The following is a 20,000-nucleotide window of genomic DNA, read 5'->3' as shown; positions in this document are numbered from 1 at the left end:
GCACGTTACCGCCATCTAGTGGTTGCCTTTTACAGGTTTCAACAATTTCTAAAACATAATCTGCACATTTTCAAATTACCACTAGGACGCGTTTTATTTGCGCAACAATATATACAATTATTTCCAAAACCAATATTTCTGGAAAAATCCCAACGTATTTGACTCTGCTCAAGCTTGATTTAATCAATCTACTAAACAAGTCTAGAAGGTATGATTTATCTCCGATAACAACCTCACGTTACCAAATCGTTCATTCATCACTCCAACACAGCAATACTTGTCCCAACATGTACTACAGAAATGACAAATGAGTCACTTCCAATTTCCAGTTCCCAGGACATCCCAAGTGTCAGAACACCACATACCATGTCTATCATACCTCAACACCTGACTTCTTCTCATAATAATCCCATGATATAACGTTGTTGATGATAATCTGCAGTTACCTCCCATGACCTACCACATTGAAGTGGATGGAAGCTAACTTTAAATACATAGATCTCGATACCTGCATATCATACTGGCCTAAAATATACACCAAAAACAAGATTTTTTCAATGTGACCACTTATGACAAACATTAAATAAATGATTTCATTCACACAGTAACTTCATCAGACACTTGCTCAGACATTGATAGCATTCACTCATTCACACAGTAAGTACAAATTTGAAATTTAAATTTTGAGTGATCAGATGAATGTCTGGGTGAATGCTCACTCAGACATTGATCTCATACACCCATTCACACAGTAACTACACATTGAGCTCATTCAATCATTCTGACAGTATCTGGACAGTGATCTCATTCACTTGTTCTGACAGTAACTGGACATTGATCCCATTCTCAAACATAGATTATTACAGATATCTGTGTCTGTGCTAAGTTTTTTGCTTATATTGACAAATATCTGGATTGACATTCTATGAGTCAATAAACTGTGCACATCGTCAGACATTGGATACTTGAGACCTTACAGTATGAAGTATAACCTCAAGGGGGACCTCAAGTCTCGGCAGTGTTTCCCCGACCAACATCTTATATCCACCACTAGAGAATGCTGGGGCACAGGGTAGCACTTAAACAGGGAAATTTAATCAAGGTAATCACAGATCGTATATATAACTAACACCAGCAAGACCGGCAGAGACCCAACTGAGCCTTGTTTAGGATGAACCCTCCACCTGTATCTCCACCATCCTGATCTCCCTATTTCCATCTCTCCCTCCCTCTCTCCCTCCCTCCCCCTCAAATCCCTCCCTCCCAGAGACAGGATAGGTAAGGTGTAGGTAAGATGAGGAGGACTGTCGGTGGTGTGACCTCCCTCCCTCCCTCATCCACTTCCCTCCCTCTCCCCTCGTCTCCCTCCCTCTCCCCTCACCTCCCTCCCTCTCCCCTTAACTCCCTCCCTCTCCCCTCACCTCCCTCCCTCTCCCCTCACCTCCCTCCCTCTCCCCTCGTCTCCCTCCCTCTCCCCTCACCTCCCTCCCTCTCCCCTTAACTCCCTCCCTCTCCCCTCACCTCCCTCCCTCTCCCCTCGTCTCCCTCCCTCTCCCCTTAACTCCCTCCCTCTCCCCTCACCTCCCTCCCTCTCCCCTTAACTCCCTCCCTCTCCCCTCGTCTCCCTCCCTCTCCCCTTAACTCCCTCCCTCTCCCCTCACCTCCCTCCCTCTCCCCTTAACTCCCTCCCTCTCCCCTCACCTCCCTCCCTCTCCCCTCACCTCCCTCCCTCTCCCCTCACCTCCCTCCCTCTCCCCTCGTCTCCCTCCCTCTCCCCTCACCTCCCTCCCTCTCCCCTCACCTCCCTCCCTCTCCCCTTAACTCCCTCCCTCTCCCCTCACCTCCCTCCCTCTCCCCTCACCTCCCTCCCTCTCCCCTCGTCTCCCTCCCTCTCCCCTCACCTCCCTCCCTCTCCCCTTAACTCCCTCCCTCTCCCCTCACCTCCCTCCCTCTCCCCTCGTCTCCCTCCCTCTCCCCTTAACTCCCTCCCTCTCCCCTCACCTCCCTCCCTCTCCCCTTAACTCCCTCCCTCTCCCCTCGTCTCCCTCCCTCTCCCCTTAACTCCCTCCCTCTCCCCTCACCTCCCTCCCTCTCCCCTCACCTCCCTCCCTCTCCCCTCACCTCCCTCCCTCTCCCCTCGTCTCCCTCCCTCTCCCCTCACCTCCCTCCCTCTCCCCTTAACTCCCTCCCTCTCCCCTTAACTCCCTCCCTCTCCCCTTAACTCCCTCCCTCTCCCCTCACCTCCCTCCCTCTCCCCTCGTCTCCCTCCCTCTCCCCTCGTCTCCCTCCCTCTCCCCTCGTCTCCCTCCCTCTCCCCTTAACTCCCTCCCTCTGAGAGACAGTAGAGGAAAAGCACCGGATGATGTGCAGCATTGGCATGTCCAGAATAATTAACTAGGGCTGGCCCGGGAGTTGTGTAGAATAACACACCAACATTGTTGTTGGGTTAGTACAACGGTGCGGAGACACATATTGGGGGAAGGGGGGGGAGGGAGAGAGACAGAGTTTGAAAACCGAAAGTGTTTCACCTTTCACTGTATTACACATCTTGCCAAGAGGAAACTGTAGACCCACACACACCTAAAACAAACACACATAAACGCACTTTGTTCACACATAGGTTGAACAAAATATTGTTCTCTTTCAGGTCTTAAAAAAAAAAGAATTTAACTATATTTGTTTCCCCTTGCATCTTCTCCCAGGGTTGAAACGCTGAAGCAATGCTCCTGATACACTGATTACACTACTGGTCATCACAGGCCCGAGGGAGTTGTCTTTGAGGTTGCAAGTTGCTACACAGCACAAACAATGGTGGTAGCACAAATGTGTGTTCATTCAAAAACCTGGTATGTGAAATCATCTTCAATGGGCACACAAGCTGCATACAAATCACTCTGCAACCTGCAGTGTGTGTGTGTGTGTATGTGTGTATGTGTGTGTGTGCGTGTATGTGTGTGTGTGTGTGTGTGTGTGTGTGTGTGTGTGTGTGTGTGTGTGTGTGTGTGTGTTTTGGTGTTTTGGTGCGTGTGTGTTTACGCCTGTGTGAGTGTTTGTGTGTGCGTGCTTGTGTTTGGGTATGTGTGTGTGTGTGTGTGTGTGAGAGAGAGAGAAGATACTTGGGCAAATGTGTTGTCATCTTATGTCTGACCCCTCTGACCAGTCTTGCTTGTCTCTCTCGTCCCTCCGAAAACTCCCAGACATACTTCATACCCTAATGCCTACTGTATATGGTCGAGGAATGCGCTGACACACACACACACACACACACACACACACACACACACACACACACACACAAACATAGACACACACATACACAGGCCCACAAACAGGCACATACACACAAGCACATACACACACACACACACACACACACACACACACACACACACACACAAAAACACACACAAACACACACAGTGGACCCTTGATAGGGGCCACCACCACACAGTCCTGTGGGGGAACTCCCAGCCACAAGAACCACAAAATACCTATCGCACTAACTATCTCACTCCTGCACAGTCCCCTGATGTTAATCCCACAACAGCAAAACATTTACCGTACAACTGCTTTGCAAGGCATTCGACCATAGGCCATGTCACCCTTCCTCTATTCCTGTACGTAGCGCAGAGGTTCCTGCGGTTTAGGAACCACATTGCATCTTGGGAACTCGAGCCAGAATCGTAAAGTCTGTGCTCACAGACTATAGCCACATGTGTGTCAACACGTGTGTGTGTGTGTGTACTTAGTGTACAAACACGTCCACCGTCCAAAGAGTCTCTGTAAACCAAGCCATAAAACTGGTTTTGGTAGTTTATTCCCCATGTGACGTGTACCGATTGTCGTTAATCCGGTAATGCCAGTCTGATCTACAGCTATGCCTGAAGTCTACAGCAACACCTCCTTGGACCGTTTCCTCTGGATGCCAATGGAATACAGTCTGAGCATTATCACTCCATTAGGGCGGCAGTAGCTCGGGAGGGAGCGCGGGTTGGCTGGATGTTATCCTGAATGTTGCTAGTTTGAACCCCGGCTCCTCCTAGCCGAGTGTCGAGGTGACCCTGAGCGAGACGCCTCGCCCTGACTGCTCCCGACCAGCTGGCTGTCGCCTTGCAGGGCTGACTCCGCCGTCGGTGTGAATGGGTGAATGTGAGGCAATATTGTAAAGTGCTTTGAGTGGCCAGTGGTTAAAAAGGTGCTGTATGATTGCAGTCCATTTACATTACCTCCAGGGCTCTGAGCTGGAAGTTCTTGCCCTCGTGGTAACAGTTATAGGTCCTGAGCAGCGAGAAGACGTCAGATCTGTGAGGGATAGGAAGGACCTGTTACCATGGAGACACGGGTTCCAAGGGGGGTGGGGGGGACCCAATGCCATGGGGGTGTCTGAGTCTCAGTTGGAAACCAGAATCATTGTTAAATAACACTTAATTGTATAGTTGTGTCAAATTGCAATGACATTATTTTATTGAAATGAGTCCAAACCACTCTCAATATATCAGAAATGATACCGTGAATTAAGACTTGGTAAGATATTTCAAATTAGAAAAACCACAGCTGGCATCAGAAGTGAAACACTTATTATTCGCTTGCTGCAATGCGTATAGGTAAAGACTGGAGGGAATCCGGCTCCTGTCTGTTAAAGCCACCTCATAACGATCCCGCTTCCCATCGTAACACAACGCGGTGCTGCAGGAACAAGCGCAGCTTTTGTGTCAGTAGGAGGGGCTGGCCGGCGGCATAACGAGAGCAGGCCTACCTGGGGATGTGCTTCTCGGCGCTCAGCTTCACGTAGGTCTGTCCCTCGCCCATTGTGATGTGAGCAGAGCTGCAGAACACACGCAGGAATCAGACCTGCTGGTTAGTTGGGTACAGCAGACACCCAGGCAGGTGATTCACACACGTTAATCACATTCATGAATCCACGCGGTTCAAAATGTGTAATGAGACAAACCACTAACCACTACATGTTGGAGCATGCTGACCAAATATGTTGAATACACTTCAAACAGTGTTCATTTATGGCGGAATAAATGTGACTGGATCGTATCTGCGGTTTCAAAGTTGTTTCTCGTTAAAAGATAGGCATTTTTGCCTGAAATGTTCCAACTTTTATGTCGAGTGGAAGAATTTTGAATGCATTGTTGACTCTACCTTCACTGCTATCCTTAGCTTTTAGGAGCCAAGAAAAATGACTCATGACTAATCAACCTAGGTAGGCAGGTGCACTCGCATAAGGCATGGCACTGTACATCCAAATATACGATTATAACACTGAAGCGAAATGGACTGAGTAAACCTTATTCCTGGTTGTTTAGTTTGTATTCACATATTTCATTGTATTGTTTTCAATGTACTTTTTTTCTAGGTAAGAAGCAGGAATTCACAATGGCAAATTTGAAATCGTAGGTCTGTTGCCTTCAACATTTGTCCTTGTTATTGACATCTGAAGTAAAAACAAACTTTAATTTGAAATCAGATAATTCAAGTGGATAATAATAATACATTATCTATAAATAATATAAACTGAAAAGGCAACAGAGAAGATTACCTTAAAAGCAATAGTATATAATCAATAACCTCGAGAGAATAACCTCAAAAGCTGGTGGTTTGCAAACGTCAGGGACTACATGGAGCAGAGCCGATGATTTCAGGTAAATCACATGATCCTGTCGAGAGCCAAGAGGCTGAGCCAGGGGCTGCAGGTTGGGGCACAGCCTCAAATGACACTGTGGGAACAATTAACCCCTGAAGGAAAAAACAGGACGCTAACTCAATTACACTCATGTTGAACACACTCACGTCCAATGCATGATGTTAATAAGATGTTCAATTTTGAATAATGTCATGCAGAGTATAATGAAGACAGAACAGAAAACGAAAACAGGTCCATCCGCAGCGATTAAACAGTTCTGTTAACTCATAAATATGTGATCGTGTAAATATACATTATATAAACACCAGTAGTCACCAAACGTTAAAGGGGAAAATTCCTGACTAAAAGGAGAGTGCAGCGACATGGGGGTTTCCTGGTTACGGAAAGCCCAGAGCAGTTTGTGTGCGTGTGTATGTGAGAGAGAGAGAGAGAGAGAGAGAGAGAGAGAGAGAGAGAGAGAGAGAGAGAGATTGAATATGGGCGTGGGAGGAGCCTTACTATATAACAACACCATGCGTCCCAGAGAGGGAAAGCGGTGACAGATCAGCTCCAGCATGAAGTGCTCTCTGCAGTCGCTCTGTGGGCTCGCCGTGCTCAGCTTCTGCTGTACACTCATCTCCGGTAAGGTGGATTTATTACCCTGTGGTTCACTTTCTCCTCGATTATTATTTTTTTTTTTTGATATTTATGCAGGATTGTAACTTAAATGATGTACAATTACAGCCTGTGATCAAAGTACCTTTCTCTACCGGCATGAATAAAACGCCCGTTCCAAATGAATAAGTCAAATTACTTTGTTTTTCAGATGTACCGAACAGTACATCAACTTATAGACGACGGTGCGATATCGCAGCTATGTTATGTTAACATTCGTGGTAGCACATTCACAAATTGCTCTGAGGGAGAATAGGTACAATAGGTACACGTTATTTGTATGATTCAGTGAAGCCAGGATTGATGATGAGCTACAACAATGTTTGATCACAGACGGGAATGTGCAGTAACAATCTCAAAAATGGTAATCAGCATGTGTATCCCTGCACTAGAGTACCTTTTTGTCCTAATCAAGGACTATGGGAAGTGGGCCTTGGAAAATACAATAATCAATTTAGTTTAGATTAACATTATTGATTGACCCTCTCCTGTCCTCCTCTATGTGTGTCTGTCTGTCTGTCTGTCTGTCTGTCTGTCTGTCTGTCTGTCTGTCTGTCTGTGTGTGTGTGTGTGTGTGTGTGTGTGTGTGTGTGCGTGTGTATGTGTGCGTGTGCCTGCAGTACGAGAGACAGAAAGCACATATATCCCAGGAAGGTGTGTGTGTCCTGTGACCAGGAATAGGGTCCAGGGGATCCTGAAAGGCCTCACCATCATCCCCAAAAACCCCAGCTGTGACCGAGTAACAGTCATGTAAGTTCTGGATCTCAGTCAACAAAAGAGAACAAACACACACACTAACACACACTAACACACACTGACACACGCAAGCACAGGCAAACGCCCAAGCACAGGGCTGGCATTTTTTCATATTTCCAAGCTGCTTGCGGTTGCGCCCCAAAGCAATGGTTCAAAACGGGCGTGTGTGCGTGTGTATTTCAGAGTGGTCCTGAAGAACGGTCAGCAGGTGTGTGTGAATCCCAGCGCCCCCCTGGGGATGCACCTGACGCACTGCTGGAGAAGGTGAGGGGGCGAGACGGTCCACCGTCTAGTGACGAGCGCTAAGGGCCCCCTGCTGGCAGCGTAGACCAGACGCTGTTATTGTCTGCACCTTTTCATCGACAGTTTATCTATCACCTGGCCAGTCAGTCAAGATCTCTGCCCATACAACTTACAATCTTTTGAGATAAGTGTGTACCACTCTGGACACTTCGAATGAATAAAAACAATCATGATATAGCCTGCTGAGAGTGTGTGGCCGGCAGTGACAGTGTCTGGTGTGTTGGACCTTTGACCATTGGAACCACCATGAGAGAGAAGTTCAAGAGCTTATTGGTTGAGGGGGTTTATATTGCTGTCTAAACAGAAAGCTGGTTATTTTATGGGGTAACACTTTACAATAAGGCTACATTAATTAACCGTTCATTAACATTAGCCATTGCAGTGATAAGCTATCAGTTAACTATCAAGTTAAGTAAGTTAACTTACGGTTAAGTTAACTTACGGTTTTGTAATGAATTAGTTACAGGGTTCTTGTGAAGTAAGGTAATTATTTATTACTACCCCTAACCCTGACCCCTTATGCTGGGGTCTTATTGTAACGTGTACCCTCTTCTGCTGGTCTGGGATGGGCAGTATCCTCATCATCATCCTCCTCATCGTCATGTTTCCGTCTCCTCTTCCAGGTCGATCAAACTGAATCGCAAAGTGAGCAACTGTCTGAGGAGGAAGAGGAGGAGAGGGCTCCTGCACCGGCCCTCACCGCAGGGCACGGGGGGCCACAACAGGCCCCCGAGGTCCTCCCCGGCCTCCTCTTAAAGAGGCGCTGCAGAGAGATGTGACCGGCTAAAGACACACAGACCAGTGTTCCCACGGTGGACCCCTTCCAGGCAGACAGGATGGACCCACTTCAGAGGCCTCTTAAGGGAGCCTGACTGACAGACTGCTTATTGTCTTGCCGTTCAAGCGCTGGTCCATAACAGCTTCACCAGCGTCCAAACATCTGACTTGTTGTCACATGTTAGGCAACCGGTGTTTCCCTCTTGTGGGAAGGCTAAATCTACAACTGTCTTTGTTCCATTCTTTTTTAATCACCCTTACGGTTTTATTTCAGAAATCTTTGATCGTTATCACTAAGCCCTGGAGGTGTGCGTAGAGTTTTGTATTGAGGAGATTCTCATTTATTTTCGTGAAAACAATGTTAATGTAAAGGTTCGAGGAGGGTTCGTTGAACGAGCTGTGTACAAGTGACGCCGAATGGAGAGGACATTGTTTCTTCATATTTATTTTTTATACAAAATTCTAATGGAAGTATTCTATGTCTTATGTTTTTTTTATGACTAATAAACACTTGCCTTTATCACCGAGATTGTAAGAAAATAATTTGATTAAATTCTTATTGGGATGGAAAAGAGCAAGCAAACAAAAACACATTTTTGATTAATCATTCTGTGTCTGTTATCGTGTTCCCCGTAAGGTAACACACCTTGTGCACTTATTTATTGTTTTAAGGCATGCCTCCACCCAATAATTCAGACATGCAGAAGCTTTTGTATGCGTGTGTGTGTGCTCTGAGAAGGAAGACATTTCCAATAAATCACGTAGAAGACATCTTGGATTAATAGATATACAGGAAATAGCTCAACATGCCATGGGAACACACACACACACACACACACACACACACACACACACACACACACACACGCACAACCATGATGGACCAAAACCAAGCTACACACATACGCACGCTTTTTCCACTCTTTAAATTGGTTTTTGGTTTTCCTATGTTCTGATCCCAAAACCTTTCAAAATATGCAAGAGGGCACATTGTTATGTAATATCAAATCGAATGTGAAAGCAAACTGCCCAACAATGTCCTTACTGTTCAGGGCAAACCAGAAAATCCCTGAGAGAACACCATCCAAGCAAAAGCATGCTTTGGAATTTCAATATAAAATGTATTCAATTTATTAAATTCCTTTTCTTATTCCAATTAAAAAACGACAAATATTATGTGCTTGCAGAGGTTCAATATAGCACGTTGAGAACCCGTTTTTTGGCATGTAGACTAATAACATGAATAACAGGAATCATCTGGTGACAATATGAGCAATAATATAATGCATTTGACACCCCTTACCCTGCTAGACAAAACCCTAAATGGCTTATAAATAGAACCTCCCAACACTTGGTTGTAAGTGCAACGATACTGCCATCTAGTGAGTAAACCGGTACTTACAGCCCCTAGAAGAAGGGTCAAGACGTTTCTAAAAAGATTGCTTCCCAACTCCCCTTAATCCAATTATCAGCTACTGATCAGTGAAAGCATATACAATTTGTAGCTAATTGTGTGAGTGTAGCAAATTACTAAGCATATAGTATCGTTACCTTCCGTCAAGTAACAATGAAGATACTACTCGACAATGGATGGAGAATGGGGGCGAAGATTAGGCTAATAAGAGGTGAATCACATATATATGAATACGTTAATATGAATTCATATTTAGAAAAAGGCCTACCCCAAAGTTAACAGAAATGTCAACATCATTAGGCTACGGCTTATTCAACTGATTTACGTGGCTACAGAGAAGGAATAGCCGCTACGGTTTAAGGCTTCTCAGGGGCCCAGCGAGGCTCCCTAAATGGACAAAGGGTCAGCAGCCTGGCAGCCTAGCCAATTAGCGCCCTGCTCTACAGATACAGCCGTAAACAAGCATTCACTCGCCAGTTCTGAACCTTCCCGTAGGCGGGTCGGACATACCCACCCATACTATAAAGCTTATGTTTGAAAGATAAACGTTGTTGAGCTATTTAGGATTCGTAAATGCAACTCTCTCGACTATGTAGGGACACGAGGGAGTAGTGAATGATGGCAACTTTAAAATTGAATTCCGTATTCATCAATATGAGAAATTCTCAGGTACCATATGCGCCGTTTTAAAGTAAACAAAACGAATTGTTTTGACATTGAATCAGAAAAGAGGCATTATTTTACCATTTTTAAAACGACACACGAACCCGATATGAAATATTCCTAAAGGAAGTGGGCTATCTAACATATGTGTTGTCCGGTCTGAAATACAGATAGCCTAATCAGTACACTTCATACAGTAATAAAGTAGCTTACCATAACCCGGTGCTTTTCCTTTCCTTGTTTAAATCCACGCACGCATCCGTACAGCCGCGCTGTATCGCGTCTATCGACACATTCTACACCTCGATGCGTTATCAAAGAGACAGGTTGAATGACACTAAAATAGGCCAACAGAAAGCTACACTGATAAGACTGAGCCAATCCCTGCAGTGTAGGCGGGACATATCTTGCCAGCCAGCAGGACTACATACCTCAGGTTCATTACGCTGTGCAGAATATCTTTTAATTTAAAACCAATGTTACTTCTAATTTAAATGACGAAAACTGTCATTGAGTCACAAAATAAACTGAAACTAATATTCGGCCTACTTTTGTGTTTTGTAGCTTGAAAGATATAGATCATTAAACCTCGATATGTATTTATTTTGGTCATAAGTCTACATTCAAGACTAAAATGTATCTGTTTATCGCTCAAAAACAGAACTTATTGTTCTGTTTTTTAACTTAACTTAACTTTTCACTTTAATTTAACATGTTATTTCCCCAGTTTAATGCAGAATGTCTGGAAAAAGCGGAAGTTCCTTTGACCTATATTAGGATTTATTTCTCTCGCTTCCTGTTTTTACTTGAATCTTGCATCCAGGCTAGTAGCTTTAGGAAGTAGTCCCCTATTCTGCTCCAACCAGTAGGAGTTAATGATGTTACATACAGCCTTCACAGGAAGTTCCAGCTGTGGAAGAACTTCCTGCTTCCCCACCTATTCTCTCCTCTCCTCTCCTCTCCCTTCCTCTCCTCTCTTTTCCTCTTCTCCAGTCATTTCCTGTTTTCCTACTTTTTCCTTATCACTCCTCTCTTTGCTCCACTGTAATCTCCTATTTCCCCCTTTTAATCTGCATTCCTTTGCTATCCTTTTCTCTCATCTCTTCTCCTCTCTCTTCTCTTGTTCCTCTCTCCTCTCCTCTACTCTCCTCTCCTCTTCTCCCCTCTCCTCTCCTCTCCTCTCCTGTCTTCTCCTCTCCTCTCCTCTTCTCCCCTCTCCTCTCCTCTCCTCTCCTGTCTTCTCCTCTCCTCTCATCTCCTCTCCACTCCTCTCCTCTCCTCTCCTCCCCTCTCCTCTCCTCTCCTCTCCTCTCCTCTCCTCTCCTCTCCTGTCCTGTCCTCTCCTGTCTTCTCCTCTCATCTCCTCTCATCTCCTCTCCTCTCCTCTCCTCTCCTCTCCTCTCCTCTCCTCTCCTCTCCTCTCCTCTCCTCTGTAGTCTGTATAAACAGAGTGTGTTACTAGGTCAGGCGGCTGGTTCTGTGGCTCCTGGCTGAGAGTGAAACACAATGGTGCCCAGGGCTGGAGCCTCCTCCTGGGCACTGGGTGAACAAAGAGACCCCCTGTTTGCCTCATAAAGCACCAGCACTCTGTCTCCCTCCGGACTGCACGCACATATGTGGACTTTGGGCCAAAAACACATTGAATATCTACAATCCCCTATAGTGTTATAATAGAATTAAAGAATGATTTGTAATTGTATCATATATTATTGTTACTCATGGAGTTAAATATGTGTTTGTGTGTATACAAACAATTTACCAATGTGTTTGATTATGTGCATTTGTGTCTGTGTGTATGTCTGTCTGTGTGTGTGTGTGTGTGTGTCTGTGTGTTTGTGTGTGTGTGTGTGCTTGTTTTTGTGTGTGTGTGTGTGTGTGTGTGTGTGTGTGTGCGTGTGTGTGTGTGTGTGTGCGTGTGTGTTTTCGCACAAACGCCTCAGTATCATGCTGTTTGATGAATAGGATTTTCAACACTTATTGATTCTGTTTTCCTTTGATACTTGGAAAGAGAGAGAGAGAGAGAGACAGAGAGAGAGAGAGAGAGAGAGAGAGAGAGAGAGAGACAGAGAGAGAGAGAGAGAGAGATCATCTCCTAGTGCCACAGCGCTACGATATCATAACTCCTCGGCTCAACACTCGAGTGCACAATGAACATCCTGTCTGTGAGTGTCTGACTGGGGTTCATTTGTAATAAACGCAGCAGGACTGGATATCCAGCCGAACGAGGGAACCTCTGAACTACAGGGAGGGATATCCTCGGTGGTGTGTGATGTGTAAATCAGGCAAACCACCCAAACATGAACATAAATTATTGTTTCATGTTTCACGGTGTAAAAATATTGGTCAAAATGGTACGACGATGTTAAACACGCTACACTTGCATTGTTACTGAGTAGGTAGTGAGTCATTTCCTTCCTCATTCATCCATGCATGTTCCTGAATGTGTACTCCATACTACACTAAACTCTGCTGAAGGCTACTTTACTATGCTATACTGTAACCCTACTATGCTATACCATACCAAACCATACTATAAATACTTTCCTGGGCCGTACCATTATAATGTACTATACAGTAGTGTAATTTGAAATATTATATTACGATAATATACTGTTCTTTCTTTGCTATACTATACAATTCCTTAACATAACATTCCATACTATGCCTACCATAGTGTGATTGATTCTATATTATGCTATGCTATACTTTACCATGCTATGCTATGCTATACTATATTATACTATACTATAATGTATGATACGTTAACCCTATACTATACTATGCTATACTATATTATACTATACTATAATGTATGTTACGTTAACCCTATACTATAATTTACTATGCTATACTATATTATACTATACTATAATGTATGTTACGTTAACACTTTACTATACTATACTATGCTATACTATATTATACTATACTATAATGTATGTTACGTTAACACTTTACTATACTATACTATGCTATACTATATTATACTATACTATAATGTATGATACGTTAACCCTATACTATACTATGCTATACTATATTATACTATACTATAATGTATGTTACGTTAACCCTATACTATACTTTACTATGCTATACTATATTATACTATACTATAATGTATGTTACGCTAACCCTATACTATTGTATTCACTATGGGTTGAGGAGGGGTGTCTTGCCACACTGGTCCAATGGGAGCACTTTGTTATTAACACAACAAAACAGAGCTTGGTCACCATGGACACCACCCCACATCACATGACAAACACAACACACACACAGGCACACACGCACACACACTAATGCTAACACACACAGACTGGATGGCCCTTGTGTGCCGGGAGACACAAGCGTCTGCTCTGTACAGTTCTGTACACACTCAGAGTAAACTACACTGGGAGTCTCCGTTCAGGCTTCAGAATGTAATGTATTACCTGATTTATCACCTCATGAATTATGGATGCTGCTTCAAGTGGCTTGGCCGTGGTGTTTGGGTTTAGCAGTCGCTTTGCCATTACTAAACAAGCCATTTCATAAATCCCTACACGTGTGAGCCATATGCTGTTGTTTTGTTTATTGTGTTTTTTTTTGGCCAAATCTTTTACTAAAAACAATTTATTTTATTTTTAAATTTATTTTACATTGGACACAACAAACATTACTTTCAACCAACACATTTTAAAGTAACAAATAATAAACAATATTATGGAAATAGCATTTGGGAAAAATAGGTTGATATGTTGATATGTAAATCCAGAAGCATCCAGACTTCCTATGTAATTACCAGAGGCGCTTGTTTCTCTTTGCCAATCCGGGATCAAGCACAAGAAGAACAACACAGGGTTTCATAGCCATGATGGGAATATCTTCACACATTGCAAACGGGTCCGGTCGGGAGCCCGGGGCTAGACCCCCATCTCAGTCCGGGATCATGGGGGCCGTGTCGGACGTGGTCTCTCTCTCTCCGTATCTCTCCATCTCCTCCATCTCTCTCTCCACGGGAGCCCCTCTACCTGTAGAACACACCTGTCTCCGTCCCCTCCAGCTGCCCCAACCCCAGCTCCACCCCCTGCACCTCCTCCCACTGCCTCCCTCCTTTGTGGGCTCCGGATCCAGCATGACCTGGGCTGAGCCCTCCTCTCCCTCCCCCAGAGCTGAGACCCTCCCCTCAGCCACGCCAGCCAGACTCCTCCCTTCCCCTCCCCCCCGCCAGCCTTTCCCCATGTGGACGAAGGAGGAGGAGGAGGAGGAGGAGGAGGAGGAGGAGGAGAAGATGCTCTGGGGTTTCCCCGTGTCCGCTCCACCAGCCGGGGGGGGCCCCGGCTCCTGGTAGCCTTCCTGGAGTCCCTTGGGGGCCCCCGCTCGGGGCTTCTTAGCGAGCAGGAAGTTGAAGCACGCCGTCACCAGCAGCATTGTTCCTGGAGGGCAGAAAATAAACCAGAAGATAAAGAGTTCTGGGGCACTGTTTGTCTTTTGTGTCTACAACTACATTTCTACTTTTCTCACTGTCTAGATATAAATATTTTTGTTTATATTCGTTGTTTTAAAAAAAAAATCAAAATGTAAATGTAGTTCACATTACCTATTTACTGCCTACTAACACATGATACTACAATACTATTTTTTAGCAATCAATTTTAAAATTGAAAACGTGTGTGTTGAAAATAATTGTTGCTGTGTCCGGTGTACAACCAATGTTTCGTGTCCTTTCATAAATGCCTGCTGTCCTGTACCAATAAAGCAGCCTACAACCTTAACTTATCTCATACTGAACCGTTCCGTTCCGGAACCGGTAACACCAGGCCAAGCCCGACAGCATCTGGCGGCAAGGCGACGGGGCGCTGGCGGCTGTTACCTGGCAGAGTCATTGTACCTGGGATCACCGCGTGCCAAACCAACACGGGGTGCAGGAAGCAGACCAAGGACATGATGGAGTAGTACAGGAACTTGTGGAAGCCCCCTACTCCAGCCATCTTCCCCCACAGCACAAACACCCGCCAGTCGGGCGGACAGCTACTTATCAGGGTGGGGGGACAGGAAACAAACAGACAAGGGGACCTCAGAGTGCAAATTGGGCGAGTGGCGGGCCATTGCTTTTGATTGGTTGGCTGATATTGACGTCTTTTTGTTAAATCTTTCGTTTGTGTCGGTGATCTGATGTGTGTTTGTCATTCGTAATACTCCTGGATTTATTATGTGTGTCTCTGAACTGGTATCTCGCCTAATGGAGGATGACGACAGGCTGTGTACTCACGGTAAACACATGAACAGCATTGCATCCAGGAAATACGCCCCCTCAAACAGCACCATCCCCACACACGCCACGCTGGTGTGAAGAAACGATACAGATAATCCATCATAAAACCTGAAATGATCCTTAATACATACAACCTAATTATAAAGTTCCCTCCGTTCTTCCCATTCTGCGCACATAAAACCTCGCATCTGCTGAACTGGGATGAGTTTACATATCTGAGAATATGACGTTTGGATTTTGAAGCTCACATTTTACGCACATGATATAAACATCTGCGTCTTCACAATAAATATTTTATTATTTTAGAAATCGGGACGTGCAACTGTAAGCTTAGTGTATGTGTATGTGTATTTGTGAGTGTGTGTGTGTCTGTGTGTTTATGTCCCTGTGCATGTGTGCGCACGAAATAAAGTATATGAGGGACAATATACCTGCAATTATGGGTGTGTGTGTGTGTGTGTGTGTGTGTGTGTGTGTGTGTGTGTGTGTGTGTGTGTGTGTAAAAAAGATATAAAAGAAGAATAAACATCATGTCATGCAGTCCGAGGGAGATGCTCTGGCGTTCTGGTGTTTTCTGGCTGTGTGCCACAGAGATAACAGTACACAGCTTTAGAGACAAGCCTGTTCCCCCCCCTTAAAACTCCACCTCACTCCATCTCACTACTGTCTCCCCATTCTTCAAAGTCTACAGGTCTTAAAGGTGGTCCTTTGACATCATCCAGGTGTGTGTGTGTGTGTGTGTGTGTTTGTGTTTATTTTTTAAGTGTGTAAGTGAGTATGCCTGTGTTTTTGTGTGAATGTGTGTGTGTGTGTGTGTGTGTGTGTGTGTGTGTGTGTGTGTGTGTGTGTGCGTATGTCTGCGTGTGAGTGCAACCGTGTGTGTGTGTGTATTTTCATGTGATTGTGTGCATGTGAGGGTAAGTAGCTGGGTCCCAATGTGTCTCTGGAGTGCACTAAGTGTATTTCAGTAGTCCCTCGGCCACACATTCTTTCCAAAAAGGCCAAAATGGTTCATTGGTAATCTCAAACGCTGGAATGCCACCAAACAACGGCCAGTGTGTGTGGATGGAAATACTTTCATAGATCTTTACTAAGCTTTGGCCGAAGCAAAGGAAGTGGAGTGTGACTCCATGATGAAAGGAACTATGGCACTGGGCTCCCTGATGTTAAGACTCTACCCGTAGCCAGGCTAGTCCAAGACGCTCTAACCCTTAACTGTATCTTAATCAACTAAAAGGTGCTAAGGATAAAAGCATTTGCTTGATGACTAATAATGGTAAAAGGCCTGAGGTCCTTCTTATCAACAGTTAAAGCCCACATCAATCAACACATCAATACGTTAATCAATATATCCAGGAGGGAACTTACAGCAGGTAGATACCAAGGCTGTGGAACTCTCCTTTATGTAGAGTTTCTACTCCAACTGCACACAACACTGGAAAAACACATTTGTATTACTTTAGGATTACAAGTTTAAATAGCTTGACCATCGGTTTTCATATACTTATACTATAGGTTTGACGTACAGGGAGGTCGATTTTAGTTTATTATTTGTGTGTCAGTGCATATTTTCACCAGCAGGTGTCAGAGTTTGTTTAATATTGTTCACTCCGAGCCTGAAGGGAGCCAGGGTCGGCCTGCTTCATGTAGCCTATTATTGAAAATAGTGCGGGACAGCCGTGGGACCAAGAGTGAACCCTAAATCTCTCTGCCAAGCTAAACTTCAAACTCGCTCCCGAACTACAAACCAATAATATTGTTCTGATTAGTTATAGCTGGAGGGTGAGTGAGTGTGCATGGGTTTGTCTCGCTCTCTGTGAAATACAATCCGCTACTGTAGAGATACGTACTCAGAAATAAAGATAGAGAAGATGAATATATTTATGTAAAAAGGCATGTGGAAGCAATTGTGCAGGGCATTTTTTCCTTTATTTTTTACCACAATACACACACACAGACGAGAAATGAAAGATCAATACTGAATCATCTAAATGTGCCTAAATGGTTCATGGGAGTTTCAAAAGTGTAAGAGGAAGAAGAAACGATTTTGGACACAGACTGAATATTGGCTTGTATTTTATTAACTGCATGTTGTCTTCTGAAGCATCACCACATGCACTCACCAGCACACACGCCGACACACACACACACACACACACACACACACACACACACACACACACACACACACACACACACACACACACACACACACACACACAAAGCTTTGAATATATGGAAGCGGGCTGGGTTGGGAGGGAGGGGGGGTTCCATATCTTCTAAAGGAAGCTAAATAGTTATTTGATCCTGTGTCTGTGAAAGTTGTACTCATTCTCAGCCTGTCTAACTATCTGGAGAATCTCGGTAAAAGGGTTTGGATAGAGAGAGCAGAGTAAGTAGTGATGGAGGTTATTTTTGTATCTGCAGTTTATTTTACATGGGGGCTGTCTGTATAACGTGTGCGGTGTGGCTACGGTAGGATATTGAGTTCCTGACCACTAGGACGGTTACTACCGAACGGGATCTTTACATTAGAAGCTCGAGGGGGACATCATTATTTAAGATTGCTTTGTGTAACAGTAATCACCCACACTCATGAGCACATAGTTAAGAAGCCACCCATAAAAGGGCGTGTGGTGTGAAATGAAACTAGCTAGGTCTTATTTAACGACGTATAATATAAAGGGCTTTATGTCCTACCTGTTGCTGTGGCGATACCAAAGATCCTGCAGGTGCATTCCACTACGATCCAACGCACCCTCCCTGGGTCGCCCATAGCGGCACAGGCACAACCTTCTCCTCACTTTTTAAGAACGTCTTATTTTCCTTGGCTATCCTTCCCCTTGGTTCTGCATCCAAAGCCACCGTGAGAAGAAGCCAGCGCCAAGCACGAGGTTGTCAGCAGAATTGTGGCCGCATAGCGTTTGATGATGGGCTGAAGAGATACTAGTGTTTACCAAAGCCAGTTGAGGGTACTGTGTGTTGTGGCGTATAATAGTCCGCTAAGGTGTGTGTGTGCCCTGGCTAGGCCAGCTCAAACTAGTTGGTGACTACTTGGGTTATCCCTGTTGCCCTAACAACGATAATCAGCCTAACAGAGGGTTAGGAAACAAATTGGTAATATGTGTATTACATGCACACACACAAACAACACGTACAGACGCACACATACACACATGCTTACACACACACATGTGTATCCTTACTTATAAAGGCACACTCACACGTGCTTACACACATATGCTTACACACACACACACACAAACACACACACACACACACACACACACACACACACACACACACACACACACACACACACACACACACATTCTAACAACACCGTATTCAGTATCACAAGGCAAAATCCTTGAGCCCAAGGCCATGGTGAAGTTGTTCAAATAGGGTTGGGTTACACATTATCTGAAGTACAGTAAAGGGGTTAATTGTGCTTAAGAAGTAGAACATAAAAGTGAACGTCTGTGCATGAATGTTGTGGATTAGAGGTGAGTCCCGTGCACAATACATCCACTAGAAAGGATCAGTGACCTTCATAGAAGTGCATATGTGCATGCACTCACACCCACACACACAATACACACCCACACACAAAACACGTACACGTGTAAGCTATAGATTTCTCATAAAACCACAGTAGAGTGGAATTGTGACTAGTAAAGCACTGAATTCTTTCCTACACAGTTATACGCACAATTCATGCTGTTTTGTGTCGGTGTGCATGTGTGTGTGCGTGCGTGTGTGTGTGTGTGTGTGTGTGTGTGTGTTTGTGTGTGTGTGTCTGTGTTTGTGTGTTGGGTTTTCAAAAGTACTTTATTTGGAGCCCCTTATGAATTCTGACACAGTTACACGCACAATTCATGGTGTTTTGTGTGTGTGTGTGTGTGTGTTTGGGTGTTGGGTGTTCAAAAGTTCTTTATTTGGAGCCCCTTGTATTGTTACGTGGGTCACAGTCACACCACATCCTGCTTCCACTCTGTGAAGCGAAAGGGTTCCTGAAGACTCTCCCTGGGCGAGAGACCAACCAAAACAACTCATACATCAAACCTTCGTTGTTGCACGACTATTTGGCCATTAGATGGAGGCAGGAGCATGCATGTGAAGTTGGTGACCCGTACGGCTGCTTGGTTAAAGTGCTGTGCACGTGAATGTTCCCGGTTGGTATTTTGTTTACAGTCTGTAAACAATGTGCCAACCGGGAACATTCACTTGATTATCTGTCTATAGTATAGACAGAACATCACTTTCATGCAGATCCATGTGCTGGTGAAGCATGACAACGTTGGGGTGGAAACCGGCTAATCTGAGGCCGAGGTCTGTTTCAACAGCACATACTACAGTCTGGAACAGGACCCAATCTCACACACACATACAGTACATAGCAGGCACCACACACACACTGAATCGCACACACAGACACACATACACACACAAACACAGACACACATACACACATACACACACACACATGCACACACACACTCACACACACACACACACACACT

At 44.7% G+C, this 20,000-nt stretch overlaps 4 protein-coding genes across 6 annotated transcripts in view; 2 read left to right on the top strand and 2 right to left on the bottom strand.

The window, feature by feature from the left end:
• Positions 1 to 153, top strand: part of LOC307091854 (uncharacterized protein) — a 1,359-nt gene extending 1,206 nt beyond the window's left edge. Inside the window, exon 2 of the mRNA XM_079758686.1 lies at positions 1 to 153. This exon is cut by the window's left edge and continues 753 nt beyond it. The gene's annotated coding sequence lies outside the window, so the exon portion shown is untranslated.
• The window catches only part of rassf4a (Ras association domain family member 4a), a 20,280-nt gene extending 9,747 nt beyond the window's left edge, over positions 1 to 10,533 (bottom strand). The window contains exons 1-4 of one of the 3 annotated variants that reach the window (XM_079758685.1): positions 10,434 to 10,518; positions 5,578 to 5,745; positions 4,757 to 4,825; positions 4,227 to 4,302 (exon numbers count right to left, since the gene is read on the bottom strand). In XM_079758685.1, coding sequence (XP_079614811.1) covers positions 4,227 to 4,302; positions 4,757 to 4,809 — 129 coding nt within the window. In that variant the 5' untranslated portion in view covers positions 4,810 to 4,825; positions 5,578 to 5,745; positions 10,434 to 10,518. Of the gene's footprint in view, positions 1 to 4,226; positions 4,303 to 4,756; positions 4,826 to 5,577; positions 5,746 to 10,433 lie in introns of all 3 variants that reach the window. The other 2 variants (XM_079758684.1, XM_079758683.1) reach the window with 2 other exon arrangements.
• cxcl18a.1 (chemokine (C-X-C motif) ligand 18a, duplicate 1) lies at positions 6,130 to 8,663 on the top strand (the record flags this gene model as incomplete). Its single annotated transcript, XM_079759033.1, is given in 6 exon segments — positions 6,130 to 6,173; positions 6,175 to 6,193; positions 6,196 to 6,274; positions 6,928 to 7,057; positions 7,247 to 7,327; positions 7,990 to 8,663. Coding segments are annotated over 6 exon segments (486 nt in total). The 3' UTR covers positions 8,123 to 8,663.
• A 3,605-nt stretch (positions 10,534 to 14,138) lies between the features above and the next one.
• tmem72 (transmembrane protein 72) lies at positions 14,139 to 18,253 on the bottom strand (the record flags this gene model as incomplete). Its single annotated transcript, XM_079759069.1, has 5 exons — positions 14,139 to 14,638; positions 15,076 to 15,233; positions 15,475 to 15,546; positions 16,846 to 16,912; positions 18,178 to 18,253. 5 exons carry the CDS (start codon positions 18,251 to 18,253, stop codon positions 14,139 to 14,141), a joined length of 873 nt encoding a protein of 290 aa, XP_079615195.1.
• Between the last annotated feature and the right edge of the window lie 1,747 nt (positions 18,254 to 20,000).

This window comes from Pollachius pollachius (assembly GCF_949987615.1).
Source record: "Pollachius pollachius genome assembly, chromosome: 2".
Taxonomy (NCBI): domain Eukaryota; kingdom Metazoa; phylum Chordata; class Actinopteri; order Gadiformes; family Gadidae; genus Pollachius; species Pollachius pollachius.
The sequence above is the reverse complement of the archived record's forward strand: the minus strand, read 5'-3'. Positions and strand labels throughout refer to the sequence as shown.